This window comes from Chrysemys picta, chromosome 2 (assembly GCF_011386835.1).
Source record: "Chrysemys picta bellii isolate R12L10 chromosome 2, ASM1138683v2, whole genome shotgun sequence".
Classification (NCBI taxonomy): domain Eukaryota; kingdom Metazoa; phylum Chordata; order Testudines; family Emydidae; genus Chrysemys; species Chrysemys picta.
In genome coordinates, this window is record NC_088792.1 from 111,727,398 (window position 1) to 111,750,271 (window position 22,874).

The following is a 22,874-nucleotide window of genomic DNA, read 5'->3' on the forward strand; positions in this document are numbered from 1 at the left end:
CTGCCTTAAATCTCAGGCAAAAGGGCTTAGCTTGCTGATATTTCAAGGAGAAATTGGAATTCCAAACCGATGTGTTGTACATAATTGATAGTGATTGATAAAAGACAGCTAGCACCGGCAGGTCCTTTCTTTCTGCTGTATAAACAGGCTTGTAAGGAGTTCAAGAAAGAGAGCTGTTAAAATTATTTTTTCCCTCTTGTAATTTGGATTGGCGCATCATGTTCCTGTCTTTGTACCTTCAAAATCAGGATTAGTGGTCTTTACCCAGAAAGACGATTTACATTCATGATGATTAGTGGGGAGTGGAATGCCTTGAAATCCATCCCATCCAACACATAACTGTGTATTCAGCCAGTTGCCAGTTAAGATCACCAACAGAATTCTCCTGGTGTCTTCACTCCTGAAATAAATTACTTTGGCTGGTTGCTTGTTTCACCATTATGCTTCTGCTGGGTGGAACTCATTGACTATTGACATTGGGAATATCAATATCTATCCCTTGTTTAATTCTGCATTTAAGATATGTTTGCTTTACTCGCCTCTATCTGAGTTTAACTAATTATTACCTCTGGGGGGATGGATTATTTAATTTTACTGTTGTAATTATAAAGCACTTAGGGATGATTCCGAATGATAAATCCACCAGAAAAAGTTTAAACTGTGAATCTCTTGTTAACAGTCCAGGCTCAACATTTGAGTTATTACGGGAAAGTGGGGCAGAATACCAGTCCCTAAAATACAGTGTAATTGCAGCTGCAATAGTTAATAACCATGTCTTTGATTGCAGCATCAGAAAGAATACCCAGCCTGAAGAAGTGTAGCTTGAGCTGCAGGGTATGAGAGGGTACAGGACAACAATGTAGCACTGACATCTATTTTGTCATTCGGCAGACCACTTCACAAGGGTGACATCCTCTCATGAGCCCACCTCCCATCCAAAATGTCCTACTCCTTGGTTCCTCGAATCCTTGTTCTGCAGACTACCAGAAAAGGACAGTTCACCTCTACCCCAATATAACATGACCCGATATAACACAAATTCAAATATAACACGGTAAAACTGTGCTCCGGGGGGACGGAGCTGCACACTCCGGTGGATTAAAGCAAGTTCGATATAAGGCGGTTTCACCTATAATGCAGTAAGATTTTTTGGCTCCCGATGACAGCGTTATGTCGGGGTAGAGGTGTAGTTTAAAAACCCTCATCTTACACAATTACGCCATGTATAAATTACACGCAAACTACATCAGAAGAACACTTTTAAGGTTGCAAAATTAAGCCCTCCAAAGTTAGGAAATCCCAGAATTAATGTTGTCTATGCAACCTTAATTCAGCCTCCTTGTGCAGGAATTGACTAAAGGATGTATGCATGCCAGTTTCTGCATGCAATCTTCTCTAGCCCCAGTCAGCTCCCTAGTTCCCAGGGTTGTGAAGTACCTTGCCACCACCTGCCCTTAGCGTAAGGAAGTCTTGTCTGTACCTGCTGTGGATAACCTCTCTGAAACTACCAGCCTCTGACAACACAAGTACTGCCTTCCATGCCTCTGCAGGCCTTATTCTCTCTGTACAGGTGAGTAATAAGCACACATCAACCCGGGAGTCCTCTGAGCATCCCTCTGGAGTGTTCATCCCCTGTTTGACTAAACAGTCATGGAACTCTCAAATTTGCTACTCCCAAAGGAATAGAACACAAGATTCAATTCAGATTCTACTTAACACACAGTTTGAATGGCCGCGGGAATGGCTCTGAGCAATCATACGGTAATTTTAAGTCCGCAAAAAACACATTCTATTCTATTCTGTTTTTTACATATTCTTATACCACACTTATCTCTGTATTATCCTAGTGTCTTTCAGTAGTGTATTAAGCAATGTGACTAAAGTGTGATATTTGTTCTCTCCTTTTCTCCCCAAGGGAGAAAATGTGAGCAGTGGACTGTTTGGTTTGGGATTGTTTTCTTTTACATACATATAATGTGCATATGCACACACGTGCTGCTGTATATTTATGTCAGAGAAGGCAAGGTCAAAGAAATGCACCTTGCACTTAGAGTGGAAGGTAGTGAGGTTTGTAATGGTCCTGTGGGAGTTCCACAATTTTTGGCCAGCCTCTGAGAAATTTCTGTCTCCTGCAGTTTTAAGGCTATATTTCAAAGGGCCTCTGAAAATCTGCTAGCAGATTATGTAAAGATTATGTAAATATATCAGTTTGCTAGGGCAAAACCCCATGTTTAAGCAGCCATATTAGCTATGTGAGCACATTTTCTTACAGCATTTGGAAACATATAGCTTCATATACAGAACTGACTTCCAAAACTTATGGCAAAAGGTCAAAGTGTTGGGTGGTAAGTTTTTGCCTTGCATGTGTGTGAATCAGAGATATCCAAAGCTCAGCCATTTTGGTTTTCAGGTCATCCTTGTGAACCTCTTATTGTTTGAAGTCATGTGAATTTCCAAACCTGGGTTTTTCATGTCCTTTTCTTTGTTTCAGGGTTTTCTTGTTTTTTTGTCTTTTTAATGAAAACTTCACACAGCTCTAGTGCATATGTTTCTATTTTTATGTCTGCTAACTGGTGGTCACAGGCTGAAGTGGACTTGTTCATTTGTTAAGTAGGATTGTTTTATTACAGATTTCTTTTTAATGGTGAAATAATTTTATTTATTCTTAATGTATATAATCTTGTAAATGCATTACTAATTCTGTAAACCATTTTATGATATTGTACATGCTGTATAAAGAATGCTATATAAAATAAAGGTGATTATTATGTTATTACTATCATTATTATCCATGCAAAGATTTTATCATGTATTTACATAATAGTTGCTACTGGATTTCATGTCCTATACAAATATATTCAGCAAGTTGTTAACTGTTGGCAGACTCTACTGAAGATCTATTTTTACCATTTCTACCGAGAGCTGGTACAATGTAGGAAATCTCCATCTTTAGGAATGTGTGTGTTATTTGTTGGAATGGCTATGACTGTGATGAATTCCTTTTGGCATTCATGTGGCTGATGTGTGTGCTGCCACAGGTGTTGTCATTTACCGTTATTTGACAATTTAATATTTTTCTTTCCATTCAAAGGCCTTTAGCCAGCAGAAATATTTATTTTGGTTAAAATCAACTTTGAATTTGCTGTATGTTGTTTTTAAAAGTGGAGTGCGGAGAAACAATGGCTGAAGGAGAATATATTGTAAGGGTATTCCTTGGACTTTCTATGGGCCTGATGTTGCAGTGTGCTGGGCATTTTGTAGGAGGAGAGGAATGCCCTGGACTTCTCTGAGTAGGGAGAACTCAGAACCTGGGAGTATCGGGCCCTAAAGAAAGAGGCTGCACACTTAGCTTTTGTGAGTAAAGATAAACTGGTAATGAGGGCTTCAGGAATTAGTGGGGGCTCTTAGTGCAGTGTAGGAAGGGCAGCTGACAGCTCGGGTACCTTTCTTCTTAAAAAGATGGTCATTGCAGGAATGCTTCAAAAGCTTGACACCTTGTTTTCAGCCTCAGTTCTGTCCCAAGTCTAGAATTGGCAGCCTATTAACCTTCACTTTCTTACCATAATCAGCCATGAAAAAAGCATTTCTTTAACAGTGGCCCCTGGGGAATGCTGGGACTGAGGTTATTGTTAAAGACAGATAATTCGGTGAAACAGAATAATAATAAAATGAACCTGAAGGTCTCTGTTTTGTGCCAGGAATGTCAGAATTATAACGCTTTTCAGAATTTCCTGTGGGCTTTTGCTGCTGACAAAAATGGTGTCGTTTTAGAACACAGTGTTTAGAGGCAGTTCTAACAGATTGAAATAGTCTCACAATAGAAATGCACTCTCTTTAAAATCAAAATAATGTCAAAAGTGGCTTACCACAGGCACATTTTAGCTGTTAAGTAAAGAAAAGTTTTTATTTTTCATAAACTTGACCTTGCTTTTTAAATATGTATTTTTAATGGCAAGTTATGGCATGTTGTTGCAGTACCCATTCTACTATAATCACAGTGAGCAATGTAAATCTCATTGCCCGAATGTGCAGCACAAAGATGAATTGATTGTGCTGAAGAATAGCATGTTCAGCCTCCTGTTTTGTTTGGCATCATGCGAGCTGACCTCTGGAAAGCAGCTACATTTTTGCCAGTAGTCAGGTAAAAAATCTTAGATGCTAGTCCTGTTTGTTCAACAACTTAAAGGGATTCTCTTTGTTTGTTCACCAACTGCCCGCAGGATCTATTAGCACAGTGGTTTTCAAACATTTTAGGCTGCGTACCCCTTTTCAAATGATGTCGTCTACCACATACCCTCCCATCTAAGATAGGGTCATAACATACCTATGAAAAGACTCTAATCCTTGTTGGTAAATATTTAAAATGTGAATGCACGTGTGTTTTTTTCTATGCACTTGCAGAGATCTGAATGAAAATTTGACCTTTTATATTTTCTGAAATTCAGTTTAGCATGTTAGAGCTTTTGATGCTTCAGAAAAAAAAATCTTTGACTAATGTTGTTCGGTGGCTTTCAAATCCTATATTTACTGCCAGTTTTCAGATCTTTGTCTTTATTAAAAGGGCCATTTGCATGATTGAATAAACAGAATCTTGGCCATCACCTCTGAACTCCCAGCCTGTAGCTGCCACTCTCCAGCCACCCAGCTCTGAAGGCAGAGCAGAAAGCGGCGGTTGTTGACCCGGCACCCAGCGCTGAAGGCAGCGCCACTGTCAGCAGCAGCGCCAAAGTAAGGGTGGCATGGTTTGTGTGTTGCCACCCTTACTTCGGCGCTGCTGCTGGTGTCGATGTTGACTTCAGAGCTGGGCACTTGGCACCTCAGGGGTCCTGGCCAGCCGCCTCGGAGTACATATTAAGCACTGCCTCTCCACCTTCACCCTTGCCCATTGCCCAAAGCTCACTTCCACAGCCTCGCACCTCAGGCCTGCCCTGCTCCTTTACCTCTTGACAACAGTGCCCTGGACAGTAGCCCACGTGGTCCACCTATAAGGCCAGCTCTGCATCCACTTGCCCTGCCTGACAGAGCGTGCGCAGGGGAGTCTGTGCAGGCGTGCATTTTTCCATTCCCCTCCTGATCCTGCCCTGGCCACCATTAAAGGATTTTTCTCCTGTACTCCCTAATGAGAGCTCTGGTACCCCTATGGGTACTCGTACCCCAGTTTGAAAACCACCGTGTTAGCTAAATATACACAGATATAACATGCTATAAGTATTTTAACAAGTTAGAAGAATAAAAATTGCATATGGTGGTTAATCTTGAAACCTTTTCTGTGTATTCTTCCTGAAGAGTAAAACCATAAAACTGCAAAGAGGCCTAACCCTAAAATATCGCCAAAGATCTGAAACTCCTGCATAAAGTTTCCCACGCAGCTGTTGGTTCGAGGAAAGTACTCCACGGCTAAACATGGAAGTGAATGCTTGATCTTAAAAATGAAAGTGCCAGCTGTTATGAAAATTGCTGATTTACGTTTGTAACCCCTGTTTGTTCGGTGTAGTGGCTAGGCCAGCTAGAGATCGATGAACCTGCTATATACAGCCTTGGTAAGAGAGATGTGTCTTTTAGATCAGGCAGTAGAGACATATGCATTAAGCTCAAGAGGTCCCAGGGTGGCTGAAGTTACATATTAATAGTACACCTCTACCAAGATAGAACGCGACCCGATATAACACGGTAAAGCAGTGCGGAGCCTCTGGCCCTTTAAATCACTGCCCGAGCCCGGCTGCTGGAGTCCCGGGGCTCCGGCAGCCAGGCTCGGGCAGTGATTTAAAGGGCCAGAGGCTCTGGCCACTGGAGGGAGCCCCTTTAAATCCCCGCCCAAGCCCCGCTGCCAGAGCTCCGGCGGTGATTGAAAGGGCCCGGGGCTCTCCACAGCAGCTGGAGCACCGGGCCCTTTAAATCACCGCCAGGGAAGCCGGTCCTGTCCAGCACGGCGTACCGGACCGAACCCGATATAATGCGATCTCACCTATAAGGCGGTGAGATTTTTTGGCTCCTGAGGACCGCGTTATATCGGAGTAGAGGTGTATGATACATTTACATTTGGAACAAAATTGCCTATGCATTTCAACAGTTATGCTGTTCATTAGAAAACTGCAGCTCTGCCTGTAGTGAGGCGGCCTGGCTCCCAGTTGCCCCTGCGAGGGACGAGCCAGAACAGCCGCCAGAGTGGGCAGAGTCACCGCCGCCTGTCCCTGCCCCCCGGAAGTCAAGGGGCGGGACAGGACAGGAAGTATAAAGGCCCGGCCCCAGCGCTCAGTTGCCATCCGACCGCGGGAGAGGACAGACGCTGGTGCCCGAGCTCCTGCTGGGCCGAGCCTGCCCCGAGCCCGGTATCCTGAGGAGCGGACTGAACTTCCCCTCACTGAGGGTCCGGAGGAGCCGCCCAACCTACCCAGTGCTCGGTGCCCTGAGAAGCCCATGATCTGGGACACGGTGGACGAGGCTGAGGACGCGCAGGTACCCATGGAGGAGGAGATGGGAAGTGGCCCGGAGATAGCAGACCCTGAACCCATGTCAGTGTGTTACAGTCAGGATCCCCACTGACCCAGCAGCAGACGGATTGCTGCTGACAGGGCCCCAGGCTGGGACACAGTGGAGTGGGTGGGCCTGTGTCCCCCCCTGCCACCCCACCCCGGGTGGCAGTCTCTCCTCCTCCCCTACCCTCAAGCCAATGCCGAGCCCCTGAATTACTGTTTGTCTGCTCAGCCCCTGCCTGAGGGCCTGAGCCCCTGAACTGCTGTTTGTTTGCTCAGCCCCTGCCTGAGGGCCTGAGCCCCTGAACTACTGTTGTTTGCTCAGCCCCTGCCTGAGGGCCTGAGACCCTGAACTACTGTTGTTTGCTCAGCCCCTGCCTGAGGGCCTGAGCCCGGGACTACTGGTTGCTCGCGGCCCCGCCCCGACTTAGGGCTTGGACCTGCGAGACTGAACTGTTCCCCAGCTTCGTGTAGTGAGGCGACCTGGCTCCCAGTCGCCCCTGCGAGGGATGAGACCCACCCCGGATGTCTACACTGCCATAAATAACAGATTAATAAAGGGGTCCTAAAAATGAATCTCTTAGCATTGTTGTGTATTTCAGCTCCGTAATAATGAACAAATGAACAGACCTTATAAAAACAGGTTAAACAAGGAGATGAAGTTTGAGAAGGCTTTGTTAAGAAGCAGAACAATTACACATTTCTAGGCATTACTAAATTGGCTTTCAGCTTCCTGTAAGGCATTGCTGACATCCTAGGCAGCGATAAAAGACTTGAATATGTGTGCAAATGACTGACTTGGTATTGCAGACTAAACCTGACCATATCTTTAATAACAAAATGAAAGCAAATCTGAAAAATCTGAGCCCACTCTATCCCTGTCGAATAAATATAGCGTCTATAGGCTGGCAAACGGTTGCTTAACATGATTGTTTTTACAAGAGGGAACAATGAGGCCACCTCAATAACTGCTGTATCTGATCTTACTTTTTAGAGATGAGAAGTTTTTGTATGATTTTGTTTAGTTTTTCACGTAGCCAAGTGGCACAAAAACAGTGTTTAACAATGCAGTGTGTTTACATTTGGAACAAAACCTGTCTGTGTAGATTGGTAACAATTACTTTAACTTATTCATATCTGGGCTTGAATAATTGAGTTCAATGGGCTGGCTTTTATTTAATTATTTTTGTATTATACTTTCCCCTTTAGTGAACCTTTTAGTGATTTGCTTGAGAAAGAAAGAGAAATGTCTGTAGTAAATGGTGGGCCTGGGACCAACTCAAAATGTGTTACTGACTTAAAATGCATATGGAACCTAACATTGATGCTTTAGACATCTTTTTAAATGACTCTAGACCTTTCTTTCATATGAATTATGCAGATAATATCCTATAGTACAAAACACAGCATTGGGCACAGAACATGGTTATAAACAAAACTTTCTGAAACTTCCATAGGTCCAGTTACAGAACCTTATAGATTATTTAGCAGTAAATTGTCTGCTCTAACCAAATACCATTTCAGAGATGAGCTTCGCTCCTTTGCAGTGAGGGAATATGAGCCAGGAATTCTGAGGTAGATACTGTACTTACTGCCAAGTAAATCTACTGGTATTTCATCATGGGATATTGTTGGCACTTAGGATAATAATATTAGGGACCTAACAAAAACCTCACATAGACAGATAAATATTTTCCAAAGATATCATAGACCAGGATACATTGCTTTCCATATTGGATTATAGCCCATATCTTTTCAGTATCCCTATATACTTCATATATTAAGGTGCTTTTGCTAGATAAGGGATTTCATGTGTTTCTGGGAGACATTATAATAGTCTTCAACAGAGCTATAGTATACCAAATTGAATGCAAGGTAGCTATAATTTGATTGGCCATTCTTTGCTTGTATAAGATAAGGTAAAGCTTTAGCCAGATGGAAAGCAGTTTTCTCATAAAAGCTGAGTATGCAGTACTCTAATGAGTATGTACTCTAACAAGAACAGAATTTGGCTAATTGTTCAGAAAATAAGTTTGAATGATAAAGTAATATAACTTCTACTTATATGACATTCAGGGGATGTACAAAATGATTGTAAGGAATCAGAAAAAAGATATAGCAGGAAAAGTGTAGGAGGTGTACCACAAAGGATCCCCACTATGCTTAAACTTACACCCTGCTATTTATTCTTTCTGCCATCCCCTCCTTCCACACTGGTGGTGAATAATTTTTGCAAATCTCTGAATGCCAGATTGGTGCAATTTCTATTACATTTATACCTATTTAATTACCAATATAGTTTAATTCAACATGTAACTTAAACTGCTACCACTGTGTATGACATCCTCATTGAATTTGGCCCAGGAACTTCCATCAGAGTTGAACCCACTTTGACAAGGTCTGACTTTGGTCCATCATTCTTATTTAGGAAAAAAAACTATACATAGTCATTAGATATATTGCACCATAACTCTGGCATGATAAACTATGTTTTGACTTGAGGAAGCAGGAATAAAATAGCAATTGTCCTGACTCCAATGCTGGTATTTTAACTAGGTTGTTACTGTGGTGCAAAGTTGACATAGATAGAAAAAATAAGGCTGCATTCCAGAGAGGCTTAAAGCTGCTGAACACTACAGGTTGGAAACAGCTTTGAAAAGTATGAAATTATAGGTGGGTAAAATATAAGACTTCTACTAAAATAGTTAGGAGGGTGAGATTTTTGTGCTAGTTTTTTCCTCATTAGTCCAGTTAACCCTTCTTATATGGAGTTCAAAAAAGTCTCAGTGCCAATACTGGCAAGTTTTTTTTTTTTTTCAAGCCTCTGATTCCTTAGAAATCTATGAAATGCCTGGCTGGTCCATCCTCTTCCAACATAAGCCTAATCTAAGAAATCCAGTGATATTCCACCTTAAAATAACCCTGGGTAAATTCACAAACTATGTTCAAATAAGATTAAGAGTTTGACTTAAACCATCAAAAGCAAAGGAATTTCAAATTACGCCTGCTCATCTTAACCCCCCACCCTCCGGTCTGCCCCCCATTGCTCAATAGCATGCTTTCCTTGTTGATATATTTCCAAAGTAGAATTCCAGTTAGCACAGAGACTGGATTAAATAGCTTGCACTTTTTGCCAATTTGGTTACATGAATGTACAAATAGAGAGGTTAGATGTGATGGACCAAATCCAGCCCCAAAGTAAACTTGTTGACTTAACAGATCCCTTCTCAAATTAGCCTGTTTCCATAGGGTAAAATCATGCTCTTCCTTGACGTGGCCATGTATGGGGAGGTAGCGAAGCCAGGTTGTGAACAATGACAGAGCGGGGCTAGGGGGTAATGGGTCATTGATGGTGCCACCTTCAGATATACCTATTAGCTTGAAAAGGCACCACACATACCCTAGGGGTCACCAGAGTGCGGTGAGGGAGTCACCTCCCGCCCCCTATTAGCTGTGCCACTAATGTGGGAGAGTTGGGGGGAGTTTCAGCCATTCTGACCATGGGGTTTCAGCCATTCAGTGGATCATAAGCCGCTGTGCCAATGTAGGGCAAAGTGCCTCAGAGTATCTGAGGGGGACACATGCTGCTGCTCTAGACAAGGAGCACCCTGTGCCCAATCTGTCAACTGTGACATATGCAAGACCTGGTCAGGCAGACTCAATCCTCATTAATCCATGAAGTGTCAGCAAGTGCATTAACTTGGTTCCCAGGCTAGTGTTCATACAACAGCCTCCACTCTGCTCCATTCTTTTCAGGTGTTCTCTTTTCCCTCAGCACACCCGTGCAACACAAGTAGCATTTAGCTTTGGAAATGGACCTTGTACAGTCCTGGGGGAGTGTGTGTGGATTTTTTTTAAAACAGGAATTCCGTGTTTCTTTTTTAATGGAACTCAATCTGAGGACAAAAAGATTTTTAAGGCACCATCAATGTACATGAATCTAAGAGATCAGTTAAGGGTATAAAGTTGCTGTGTATTTTAGGTGCTCATCCTATAGAAAGTAGATTCCCCTCCCCTGCCTCCCACACCTTCCTTAAGTCTCACTTTTGTTCCTGTGACTAATAGAGACAGGAAATAACATGCTATTCAGCAAGTAAACTATGAAGCTCCATTCCAGGGACTGTCAGCAACTGATAACTTGATGTGTGACAGATAATTATTGTAGACGTGACTTCTGTGCAGGCAGCCTGGCACCAGCAGAAACTTCTCTTTTGTGTAAACTGCTCGATGACATTCTATACAATATTCTTTATCTTGTAATACTTTTGTCAGTATTTGCCAGTTGTTTAAACTGCAACAGAATGTCTAGTAAATCTTCTTTCACATGTTTAGAATTTTCCACTAAGATCCCAAAGATCTGTCCTGTAGCTATAACAGATATGATCAGTCTTGGGGCAGTGCCTGATAATGTGCACACGCACACACAAAGGTTTTGCGGTAGCAGGAATCATGTTGCTCCTGCTTTCCATGGTGCCTGCTAATGTGCCCAATGTTGTTATGCACAGTCATATTTAAAAAGCTGGGACGTAGCCCAGATCTTACGTAGGCATCCAGTCTATCTTGAACACAAATAGAAAAGTTGTTCTGTTGGAAAATTGTGTGTGTTTTTGTTTTAAAGGCAGACTTTCGGCTGTCTTTGATTTCTTTCTTATTAATTTGGAAAGTATGTGCCAGGAATAAATTTTGTTGCACATTTGTTTCAGATTCAAATTAAATCCCTTCACCCCTAACCAAAGCATTCACTACAAAGGAATGGTTTGGTGATTTTATCATGGTTTGATCTCACCCTGATCTATGGCCAAATCTTTTTGTTCTGAAAAGAAGCAAATATAGGAATTATGACCTTTATTTGATTATTGAGGGATATCAGTGTTCCCCTCTCTCAAATAACTGTCAGGAAATGCTGAAAATAAGCCCTTTTATCCAGTCAGTGCAATTTTAATCATTCTTTACTAACTGGCTATATCTTGCTGATGGGGAGTTATCTTAATTTTTCTAAATGTATTGACTTTTTTTTTTAGTCTTTCGTGTAAAACAGACCACTGGGTGAGATTTACTAGAAACACAAATGTCAGTTAGATTCCTAACTACTATTGATTTTCAATGACAGTTAAGTACTTGGTTGCATTTGTGCCTGTGGGGGAATCTCTCCTAACTAATAATGTAGTTAGTAGAACAGTAGCATATATGATATGATGATATGTACATTTATTATTATTTATGTATACATTTCTGTTCCATTAGTGCTAAGAGGTCTCAATCAGGGATCAGGGCTTCATAGTGGTAGGAACTGTACACACACAACAAAAAAGACACCAGAGAACTTAAAATCTAAACCTTGGAAACACAACAGGTAGAGATAAACAAATATGGTGGTGAGCGGGAACAAAACTAAGTAACAGAGAAATGATCGTATTTGGCATAATAAGCCTCCTTATCAAGAGTCATGGCATGCCCACTGCCTATCCAGTACAGTTGTGTGAACAGTGGTTTCAGGTTGGAAAAATCATACAGACATATCATAAAAGAAACAAACTACTACCAAATGATGTGAACATGTCATGATTCCTGCTATTCTTGTTAGTGGCACCGTGGTCTAGGGAACGTAGGATAGGTACCGTAATTAGGAATCTGAGCTCTAATCCAGTTTTGCCACTGACATGTTGTGTGGCCTTTGGCATTTGCTTCTCTGCATCAGTTCGCCCCTTTGAAAAAAGGGTATAAGTACAGTATACATTTTTACCTACCTCAGTTATGATGAATGATTAGTTAATAGGCCAGATTCATGCTTCCTGGCAAAGAGATGTAAGCATTGCGTCTCTCTGTGTCAACAAAGCTGGTTGGGCCAAATGGGTGATTCACCTGATGGACAGCCGCTAGACAATGCCACCCACTTTTGAGGTGGGTTATGGATCATTCCCCACCCAACCAGCAGAGACAGGTTCTGCTGATCGGGTCCAGTATAGAACATATAGTGAAACTAGCCAATGCTTGAAAAGCATTTGGAAGATGCACAGTATAATTATTATTTTCTCTGCAAATAATTCTCTGTACTATTTTTTGATATTTCTTTATTGCAAAAATTCTCCTGTAATAACTCTTGGGTCATCTTTAATACTATTGAGTTATTCTTACTACAGATTGTGTTGAAGGTGCTACCATGTTCCTTTTCAGCTCAAGTGTGCATGAATCTCTTATTATAAAGTAAAAGTTTTGGAGAAAGCTTTGATTTTTGCTAATCCACTCTTCACTAATCCCAGCAGTTGATAATCTGTATGAAAAATCTCTGTCTTTCCTTATCGCTCAGCAAAGAATTAATAACTATGTGCTGTAGCAAAGTCTCATGTTAGCAATACCTCATGAGTTTTTCAAGTATAGTATTGTATTTTACAAGCACTATATGAAATGTTATCATAAAGCATATTTGGTGATGTTTTCTTCTTGCTGTTTTTTGTTTCCTTGCTAACACTCAAATTTCAGTGATTCACAAGGATGTCTTTGTGAAATAGCAACATTCTACTGTACTAACTTGCATTAACTAACACACTGGAATTGTGAATTGCTGAAATTTGCCAAACAGAATGGCTAGCCTAATCAAAAATTATTTTAATTGGCAAAAATAGATTCAAAATCTAAAACTTCAGTACACTACATAGTACTTCCAAACATGAATAGACCCATTGGCTCACGGTAGCAAAGTGTAGCCCATTGAAAATAATGGAACTGTTCCTGGTAGTAAGCACTATGCCGGGTAGCAAGTGTTTCCAAGACTGGGCCAATACAGCACAGAATCATTCAGGCAAGGGCTGATGACTATAATCTGCCCTCAGTGACGTTAGTACAAATCTGCAGTAACTCCAAATGTAGTTAATGAAGTTACTTCAAATTAACACCAGTGTAATCTAGAACAGGATCTAGGCTTGTGTCTTTTGTCAATAAAGTATTGGTCAATATGAACCTACGTCAATAGTAATGATAGTAAATATCGGGATTTTAATAAATATTCATCAGGTCTGATTGTACTTTCTTTGTCTTTTTCTTTACTTTAGCTTTGGGCCAGATTATGCTGTATGTAGATGGGATGAATGGAGTAATAAATCATAATGAAACCATCCAATGGCTGTACACTCTCATTGGGTCAAAGGTAAGAAGATCTCCAGATTACTTGCTTTATACATCTTAAGTGTTCTTTAAATATTTTTTTTCTATTTTGTGTGCATGAATTGTTGGGGGGAGAAGGGTTGGAATTCCAGTGAGAAATTTAAGTATTGATTGGTTGGGATCAACTCATATAGTTTTGTAAACTAAGACTAGAAGGATACAATAGAATTGTGCAGATAATTTAGTTTGGCAGCATTCGTAAAGCAAAATAACTTAGCAGCAGACTCTGGAGCCTGGCATCTTAGCTCTTTCCTAAATATAGTTCTATCAGTTATAGTAATAGTGTTGGTTCTTATATTTTAACTTAGACTGAGATCATCCTGTCCTTTGGTAAAATATACAGCATTTGTTGTGTATAATTCTGTCCATTGTTCAGCATCCAGTTAGAGTGCCCAATTTTCATAGATTTGTAAATATTAAGTTCAGAGGAACCATTCTGATCATATAGACTGATCTCCTGCATAATCCAAGCCATAGTTTTTACCCAGTAATTCCTGTGCCCAGCCAAATAACATGTGGTTATATTAGAACAATCCTTTATAAAGACATCCACTCCTTATTTAAAGACTCCTAATTTAATCCTCTCCTAATTTAATTTGTAAATGAAAGCATCTACAGCCCAAACTGGAGCAGTTTAGAATATGCAGGCATCAATCCACACACACGTGAAGCAAAAATTCTACCACTCAAGCTAATTCTGCCACCTACCTAATATTGCTGTCAGTCAAGTCCATAGGACTTTTACCCTCATCTAAACTTGGAGTTAGATCAGGCCCATATTGTACGTAGTGCCTACATGTATGGAGAGGCAATCAAAAAACATGATTACTGCAAGGGTATTTAATTGGTAACCTGTTTCGGGGCCTGATCCAAAATCCATTGAAGTCAATTGGAGTCTTTCCTTTGACTTCAGTGGATTTTGGATTAGGGTCTAAGATACTAAGTAAATATCTGTTTAGAATTCCAGTGTAGCCTGGACTGTTATTCCTTTCCTGGTATTTCATGATATTGGTAAATACCATATTTTTTCAATGCACAGTATGTCTTTGCATTGCTTCCATTTGTGCAGCCAGTAAATTTAACCATGAGGAGAACATTTTTTTTCTGGTGTAATGTTGAGCTTGCCAGGATGGTATGTGGAAATATCTCTCCTCATATGTACTGTCCTACCAAATTCACAGCCTTGAAAAACTCGTCACGGACCGTGAAATCTGGTCTTCCTCCCTGAAATCTGGTCATTTGTATGCTTTTACCCTATACTATACAGATTTCATGGGGCAGACCAGTGTTTCTCAAATTGGGTGTCCTGACCCAAAAGGGAATTGCAGGGGGGTCGCAAGGTTATTTTTGGGGGGGGGGGTGTCGCGGTATTGCCACCCTTACTTCTGTGTTGCTGTCTTTAGAGCTGGGTGGCCGGAGAGCGGCAGCTGTTGGCTGGGTGCCCAGCTCTGAAGGCCGTGCCCTGCCAGCACCAGCGCAGAAGTAAGACTGGCAATACCATACCATGCCATCCTTACTTCTGCGCTGCTGCTGGCAGCAGTTCTGCGTTCAGAACTGAACTCCCGGCCAGCAGCCGTCGCTCACCAGCTGCCCAGCTCTGAAGGCAGCGCCACCACCTGCAGCAGCGCAGAAGTAAGGGTAGCAATACCACAACCCCACTACAATAACCTTGCGACCCCCCACAACTACTTTTCAGGTCAGGACCCCTACAACACCATGAAATTTCAGATTTAAATACCTGAAATCATAAAATGTACAATTTTTTAAATCCTATGACCGTGTAATTGACCAAAATGGACTGTGAATTTGGTAGGGCCCTACTCATATGAGCATGAGCCCTTTGCTGTAGCTTATCCTGTTTGCACACCCTGGCTGTGAAAAGCCACCGGTGGAGAACATGATAAATTTAGTCTCATAACAAAAGATGCATAATGGGTCATATTCTGTCTCTGCCTCTGTACCTGCAGAGGTTCCCCTGACCTGGAGCCAGTGCAGTTCCTCTGAATGCGGAGGGCAGGAACAGGTGGAGAGGTTGCTTACGGATATCGCTGCTTGCATAGGCCCTTATCCAGAGGGTCTCTGCCGATTGAAGTCACTAAAACACAGGATTGGGGACTTCAACAGCAGAGTCCAGGGAAGGGTTTTGTGGCCTGCAGCATGCAGGGGGTCAGACCAGATGATCATAATGGTCCCTTCTGACCTTAAAGTCTATGAGTCTATGAGCTCCTGTTAAAGTCAGTGGAAAGATACAAGTCTACAGTGCAGAGCCTTGCATTGTAGAAACTCCCTATATGGGAGTTCAAGGAGTGGGTGGAGAATAGGCAGGACCTAAAAGGAATGTGAAATGGGCCAAAAAATCTACTACTCCCCACTAAAGCAGAGGGTAATGTGTAAGAGCCACACAGGCTACTCCTGCCCCTGTTATTTAGATCAGCTCAGAGCAAGACTAACTGCCATAATGCTTCAAATGGTATCAGTAACCTCTATACACTAGGGCTCCCAAAAGTTGCTAACACTTGGTGGAACTGAACCAGTGTTAACAGTGGTGGGAAATTTAGGGAAATTCTCTGGAGGTGATGGGGCCATAGAGAAAGGGTTTTCTTTCCTCATTTCCATACATATATTTGTGCAACCTAAAAAAGAGCATAGAAGTCTTGAGTCCCAGAGACCCCTTTAACTACTCCCTCCAATGCAGAGAATTCATTGCTACAAGAGATTGAGTCAAAAACTGGGACTGGATTACTATAAATGGTGGATCATTTTTGGATGACTAATAATATTGGTAGATATGAAAAGTAAGATAATGATGAGGGTAACTAATCTCAAGTGTCATGAGCATCTTGTTGGGTAGAAGATCAGGAAGGACTTTTTTTTCCCCAAGTAGATCATTTCACAGGTGGCTGGGTGCATAACCAGGCAGCTTGCCTTCTTGGAACATCAAATACTAGACACTGCCAGAGAGAGGATGAAAGTATAGATGTAGAGATGGCTTGGTGGGTATAGATTCTAGTTTCCTATGAAACATATACAAGAAAAAAGCAAGCAAGAAAAAGAAACATTAAGACATTGAGTATGCTAATCCTCTCATTCTACCACGACGTGGGGGTCACCTTAGCATTACTTTACAGATCTGAAATGAAGTATGTTGCTTGTCTTTACCAAAGCACTACAACACTCCACTCTTTAAGCTCCTCTTCTCCCCCATCGTCAGCCAAAATGATTATATCCATATCTTGGCTCAGTGCCTGAGACTAGGGAATGCAGGCAATGTGCTTTGAATAGTTTGGTTTCAGGTAGCATCAAAGTTATTTTTTTCATTATTATTTAACTGTCTTGGAAGAGATCTAAGCCCCTGTCTGTGTGCCAAAAGTTAATCGAAGGTATGACAAGCTCACTAGCAGAATGTGTGGTGTGACAGCTGCTTTATGCACTTAAATGTGGATTTGGCTCTCCATGAAAAATGAATCTGTGGAATTTGCAACATACCTACAGTCTAATTTACAGTCCAGCTAAACTACTACTTTTTCTGCAACAAAGGGAAAATTGTTTTAACGTTGTTGAGCAAAAAAGGATGGTAAAATTGCTAAAGCTGCAGTGTAAATATTGAAACAATTCCTTTTGGAAGGAAACGGAAGGTAAACAACATATTATTTAGTGGCGTACTTTAGCAGTGACTGGGACGTGTTGTTTCTTGCCTTTACCTAAAAGCTTTGTAGAGGCTCAATAAACTAATTAGTAGAGATGGTTGTATAATTTTCATTGAAAATCTTTTCCAACAAATTCCATAATATTTTTGACTTTTTATAATTATTTGTTAAATCCTGCTCATTAGGGCTCTGGTTCTGGCTCCTTACCTAATGGACTTGTCTATATTAGTTTTTTTTTCCTGTTATATTCCCTACCATTGCTCATACTATACAGTTCCATCTCTGATAGCAACAGAACTGGACACTGGCGTAGATGGGTCACCATTAGCCACTGGCATTTTCATCACTGCATTACCTAGACCTGCTGTGAACAGATTTAGAGGACACAATGGTTAAAATTCCAGCAGAGAGTTTGCACTAGCATTCCTACCGTTGTTTCCACTAGCTGAACCGCACCAATGGCATCAGTGGTGAGAAATTGTAAAGGTGGAGGGAAGGTTAGTGTTAGACACAAATCATATGAGTAAGAACGGGAGAACTGGGTTCTTGGATAGCACTTCTTGTTGATGATCAATGCAAAATTTGAGGTTAGCAATGTACTTCTTCCATGTTCATTTTAAGGGATGGGATAGCATGGCATTGCTCAAAGTGTTTATTATACAATCATGATTGAAATATATCACTAAAATCATAGCACTTACATAGGCCTTGATTCAGCAGTCCCTCCCTCCCACCCCCCATATTTAGCAAAGCACTTGACCATGAGTTTAACTGTTGATAAATGGTTAAGTTCCATTAGGCTCAATGGAACTTAAGTATATACCTAAAGTTAACCATGTTTTTTAGGTTAGGGTTGGACTTACGTGCATATGTAAAAGCTTTGCTTCTTGAGCTCTTTACTAGACAGGTGCATAGATATCAATACAAGTTTCAACCACCCTAACTTTTTAAGGTAATTAAAAGATTAAAAACAGAGATAAAAATAGCCATCATATATGTCTATTTTAAAAAATCTTTCTAAAGCTCTTTTGGCTCTCAGGTAAAAGGGATGAAGGGTTTGGTGGGAATAGGGGGAAAGGACGGCTAAAACTGAAACCTAAGCTTTGGGAATGGAAAGCTAGCTCTTCTAACCTTTCCTGTCAATTTCACCTTTTTCTAGGGTTACCATATTTCAGCAAGCAAAAAAGAGGACAGGAGGAGCCCCGCCCTAGCCCCGCCCCCCCACTTCCCGCCCCCCTCAGAACCCCCAACCCTCCCCCCGCTCTTTGTCCCGTGACTGCCCCCTCCTGGGACCCCTGCCCCTAACTCCCCCCCAGGACTCCACCCCCTACCTAAGCCTCCCTGCCTCTTGTCCCCTGACTGCCCCCTCCTGAGACCCTCCCCCCATTCTATCTGGCCCCCTAGGACCCTACCCCCTACCTGTACCCTGACTGCCCCATCCCTTATCCACACCCCCACCCCCAGACAGACCCCTGGGACTCCCACGCCCCAGCCAACCACTCCCCACCCCCTGACAGCCCCCCCCCCAGAACTCCCGACCCATCTAAACCCCTCTGCTCCCTCTCCCCTGACTGCTCCGATCCCTCTCCCCACTCCTGTCCACTGACAGCGCCGCTCCCAGAACTCCCAACCCCCCCGCTCCTTGTCCCCTGACTGCCCCCTCCTGGGACCCCTGCTCCTAACTGCCCTCCAGAACCCCACCCCCTACCTAAGCCTCCCTGTTCCTTGTCCCCTAACTGCCCCCCTCCTAAGACCCCCTCCCAACTGCCCCCCAGGACCCTACCCCTACCCTGACTGCCCAAAACCTTATCCACCCCCCCAGAAAGCCCCCCCGAACTCCCAACCCCCCCCGTCTCTTGACTGCCCCCTCCAAAACCTCCCTGCCCCTTCTCCGACCCCCTGACCCCCTTGTTGTTGGCCTTCGCCTAACATCTCTGTGAACTTGCTCAGGAACGGCCTGAGCCGTTCATCCCGGCACGCTGGGCAGCAGGGGAGGAGCTCCAGACTGCCGGAGGCGATCTGCGAATGCAGGGAGGGAGGGAGTGATCTCTGCTGCAGGGGAAGCGGAGGAGGGGCTCTCTCTGGCTGTTGGAGCCCCATGTAAGTGGCACCATCCGGCCGGCTGCCCTGTTAGCCGCACGCGCTCTGCATGGTGGGGGGGAAGTCCGGACATTTACAAATTCCCCCCGGACGCTATTTTTAGCTCAAAAAGCCGGATATGTCCAGGGGAATCCAGACAAATGGTAACCCTACCTTTTCATCATTTTTCTCACATTCTTACAAATCTCATCAGAACCAGCCTAAATACAAGAGTAAATTTGGAATCTAACTATAGAGCCAAGTTAAGTAACAAAGGAGGAGATTTTCAAAGCATGAAGAACAAGTAGGCACCAAACTCTCATAGACTTTCAATAGATTTTTGAAAATCTCCATCCTTGGTGGTTAAATTTTCTGGTAATTCTCAGATCCATGACAGCACTCCAATCCCCTCCATGTATCTTTGGGGAAAATATCTCCCTCTGTGTAGAAATTAAAGGAAAACTCCTGCTTGTACATACCAGCGAGGGTATGTGTGAAGGCTGGAAGGTTTTTTGCTCCTAACAGGCATTTTCTATAGAGCAGGCTTCACTCAGGACAAGTTGCAATGTTAAAACAAGGCTAGCAAATCACAAGGCTACAATAAATAAATGTATGTACATATAAATTTACATATAAATCTGTATGTTGTACAGGTATATATTTACTCTAAATTATTGAAATAAAGGTTTCAGGGTTAGAGGTCGTTGCCCACAGGCAGGATACCTACTGTAGCCACATTTCAGAATAAAACTTCTAATAGTGGAGCACCAGTTTGATTCAGATACTCTACCCTCGCTGTTTTCACAGACCACCAGGATAAGCCCTTGATCTTTTGAAAAAAATCTCTTATAAAGTTTGGGTTGCTCTGCAAACCCACTAATCTCTACCACTGACCTTAGAATTTATGCATAAAACAGCATTAAGTATTCCCAAAACTGTAGTGCACTTACATTTTTTTTCTTTCCTTTCTGAGTACCACTGATTAGAGTAATTTTTTTTTCTATGTGAGGATCCAGGCAGCTATAATTCCCCCCAGCAGACTTGAAACCCCTTTCTGGAATTGTTTTCAGTGGAAAGTAAGCCATTTTTAAAGTGATCTGGGTAGCCTTGGAAGTCCAAGTGTAATGCTAGGTCTAGGTTGATATAGGAAGATTGAGTAAAGATTTATATCTCACATATTGTTTTAATTTGTTTTTCCAGTTTGCATCTGTCTGAGTCCAGTATTGTACGGACAATGCTGAATCTTAGCTCTCTGGCCTTCTCTCAGCCTTGTATGAATCTTTTGCTTCATATTTGTTAGAAGGCAGAATTGTTTTGTATTCTGAAGGGGCACTGCGTCTACAAAGTACCAGAAAGATCTTGGGCCACATTGAGGTTCTGAGAACTGTGTTACTGTACATGCTCACATGAACATAAGGTAAATATATCTCACTCCTCGCTAGGGACCAAATCCAAAGTCCATTGAAGTTAATGGACTCAGTGGGCTTTGTATAATGCCCTAAGCAGTGATCATTTGGGCTCTAGTTCTAAAATATGGGAGGCGTGTAGGATTAGTGGTTAGAGAAGAGGTCAAACAGTTAAGTCTTTGGAGTTCTGTCCTTGCCCTGCTTCTGACTAAAGTTAAACACATGCTTAACTGCTTTGCTGAACACAGATTGACTTTAGCTGTGCTCAAGGTTTTGCTGAACTGGGACCTTAATTTCTCTGTGCTATAGCTGATCCATTGTGTAAAAAAGTCTAATAATACTTTCCTAGGTACTTCCCAGGAAAGGTATAAAGATTAATTCTTAAAATTGTTTGGTGACTTAACACAAGTGCTAGCAGAGTAACTTGTCACTGGAGTTGGTTGGAAAAACTTGGACAGAACCATTTTATGTCAAAATTGAAACACAGCATGAAATCATGTTGATTTTGCCAACATTTCATTTTGGAGGGGGAAAAACCTGCAAAAATAGGGTTGACAGTACAGAAATGGACCATTTCAACATTTTCAGAACAAAATGTTTTATTTTTTTGTTTTGAAATTACTTTTGTTTTGAATTGTTTTAATTAGTGTAAAATGAAAAAAAAAGTTATTTTTTTAAAAGGTCTCAATTGATCCAAAACAAAGCTTTTTGGGTAATTTTCTTTCATGGAGAATTTTGAATTTTTGGGTTTCATTCCAGTTTGAAACAAAGCCAAATATTGAAATCTTCATTAAATGGAATTTCCACGTTCCATACAACTTTCTTGTCACTAAGGTGGCAGTTTGGTTTCTAATCCTCTGTTTCTGCCTGGTATATCCAACAGCTGTTATATATCCTTGGGGCTGTTTGCCTATGAACTACCTCACAGGAAATGGCTGTTGATTCTGCCGGTTAGCCACATCTTAGTGTCTTTACTCGCTTATCACTCAGTTCCTACTCAGGCCATTTCTCACTGGCATCAATAAAAGAAGTGAATCAGGAACTCAGGATTTAGTTCTGCACCTTGTTATGCTGACTTGTGTCATAGTCTTGAAATGTACTGACAGTACAACTTGTGCTTGGCCTTTTTCCCTTTCTTGAAGAGGTGCTCATAGACACCTATATAAACATACACAGAAAGTGATTTATGAATATATCTATCTATCTAGTAAATGGGTTCATATTAATGCAGAAAAGGTTTGGAGAAAAGAATATGTAAGGATAGGATTAGGACTAAAAATTAATTCTCCTTCAAAAGGCATGCAAGCATAGGCACCGACTTACTCAGAGTCCGGGGGGTGCTTGACCATCACTCTACCACAGACCCTGCCCCCGCTCCATCCCTAACTCCAAACCCCTACCTTGCCCCGCCTCTTCCCGCCCCTGCCCTGGCCCAGGCCCTGCCCTCCCACCCCCTTCCTGCCCTTGCTCCTCCCTCTCTACCCCAGCGCCTCCTCCCCAGCGGAGGAGTCCGGTGGCACCTTAAAGACTAACAAATTTATTTGGGCCTAAGCTTTCGTGGGATCCCACTTCTTCAGATGCATCTGAAGAAGTGAGGTTTTTTACCCATGAAGGCTTAGGCCCAAATAAATCTAATTTACTTCACACACTCATGCTCCCCCCGAAGTTGCTAATGAGCTGCTCTGCAGCCTACAACAACTGAGGGCTTCTCTATGTAACTTTAGCGCCCTCGTGGCCAAGATGGAGTCTGCTCTGCAGGCAGCTCTGGCCAAGAGAGGGCATGCACAGGAATGCAGCAGGAAAAATCCCTTCCACCTCAGGGGCACCTGTTCCAACCCCCCCAGAGTGAACACACCCACCCACAGGAAAAGTACAATGGATATAACAAAGGGAGATATTTATTTACAGAGGGATGAGAGGAGAAAAACAACAAGGGGAAATATAGGGTGTGCAGTAACACAGAGTTTCATCCAAGCCAAGGCCCCACAGGCCCAGTGGTAGCACAGTCTGGAAGGGCAGACACTGAGCAATGTCTGTCTGCACACAGAGTATAGGAGTCCTGAGCAAAGTTCCAGTCCAGTGGTGAGTTTTGGGTGCTCCTGGTTGTC

General features: G+C 42.3%; 1 protein-coding gene across 24 annotated transcripts in view; it reads left to right on the forward strand.

Moving 5' to 3' along the window:
- Window positions 1-22,874, forward strand: part of FHOD3 (formin homology 2 domain containing 3) — a 655,971-nt gene that overhangs the window by 383,088 nt on the left and 250,009 nt on the right. For all 24 annotated transcript variants that reach the window (XR_010598462.1, XM_065583978.1, XM_065583975.1 and 21 more), the window contains one exon: window positions 13,523-13,617. Coding sequence is in view for 23 of the 24 variants with exons in the window: in XM_065583978.1 (XP_065440050.1) it covers window positions 13,523-13,617 (95 nt within the window). In the remaining variant the exon portion in view is untranslated. The remainder of the gene's footprint in view (window positions 1-13,522; window positions 13,618-22,874) is intronic.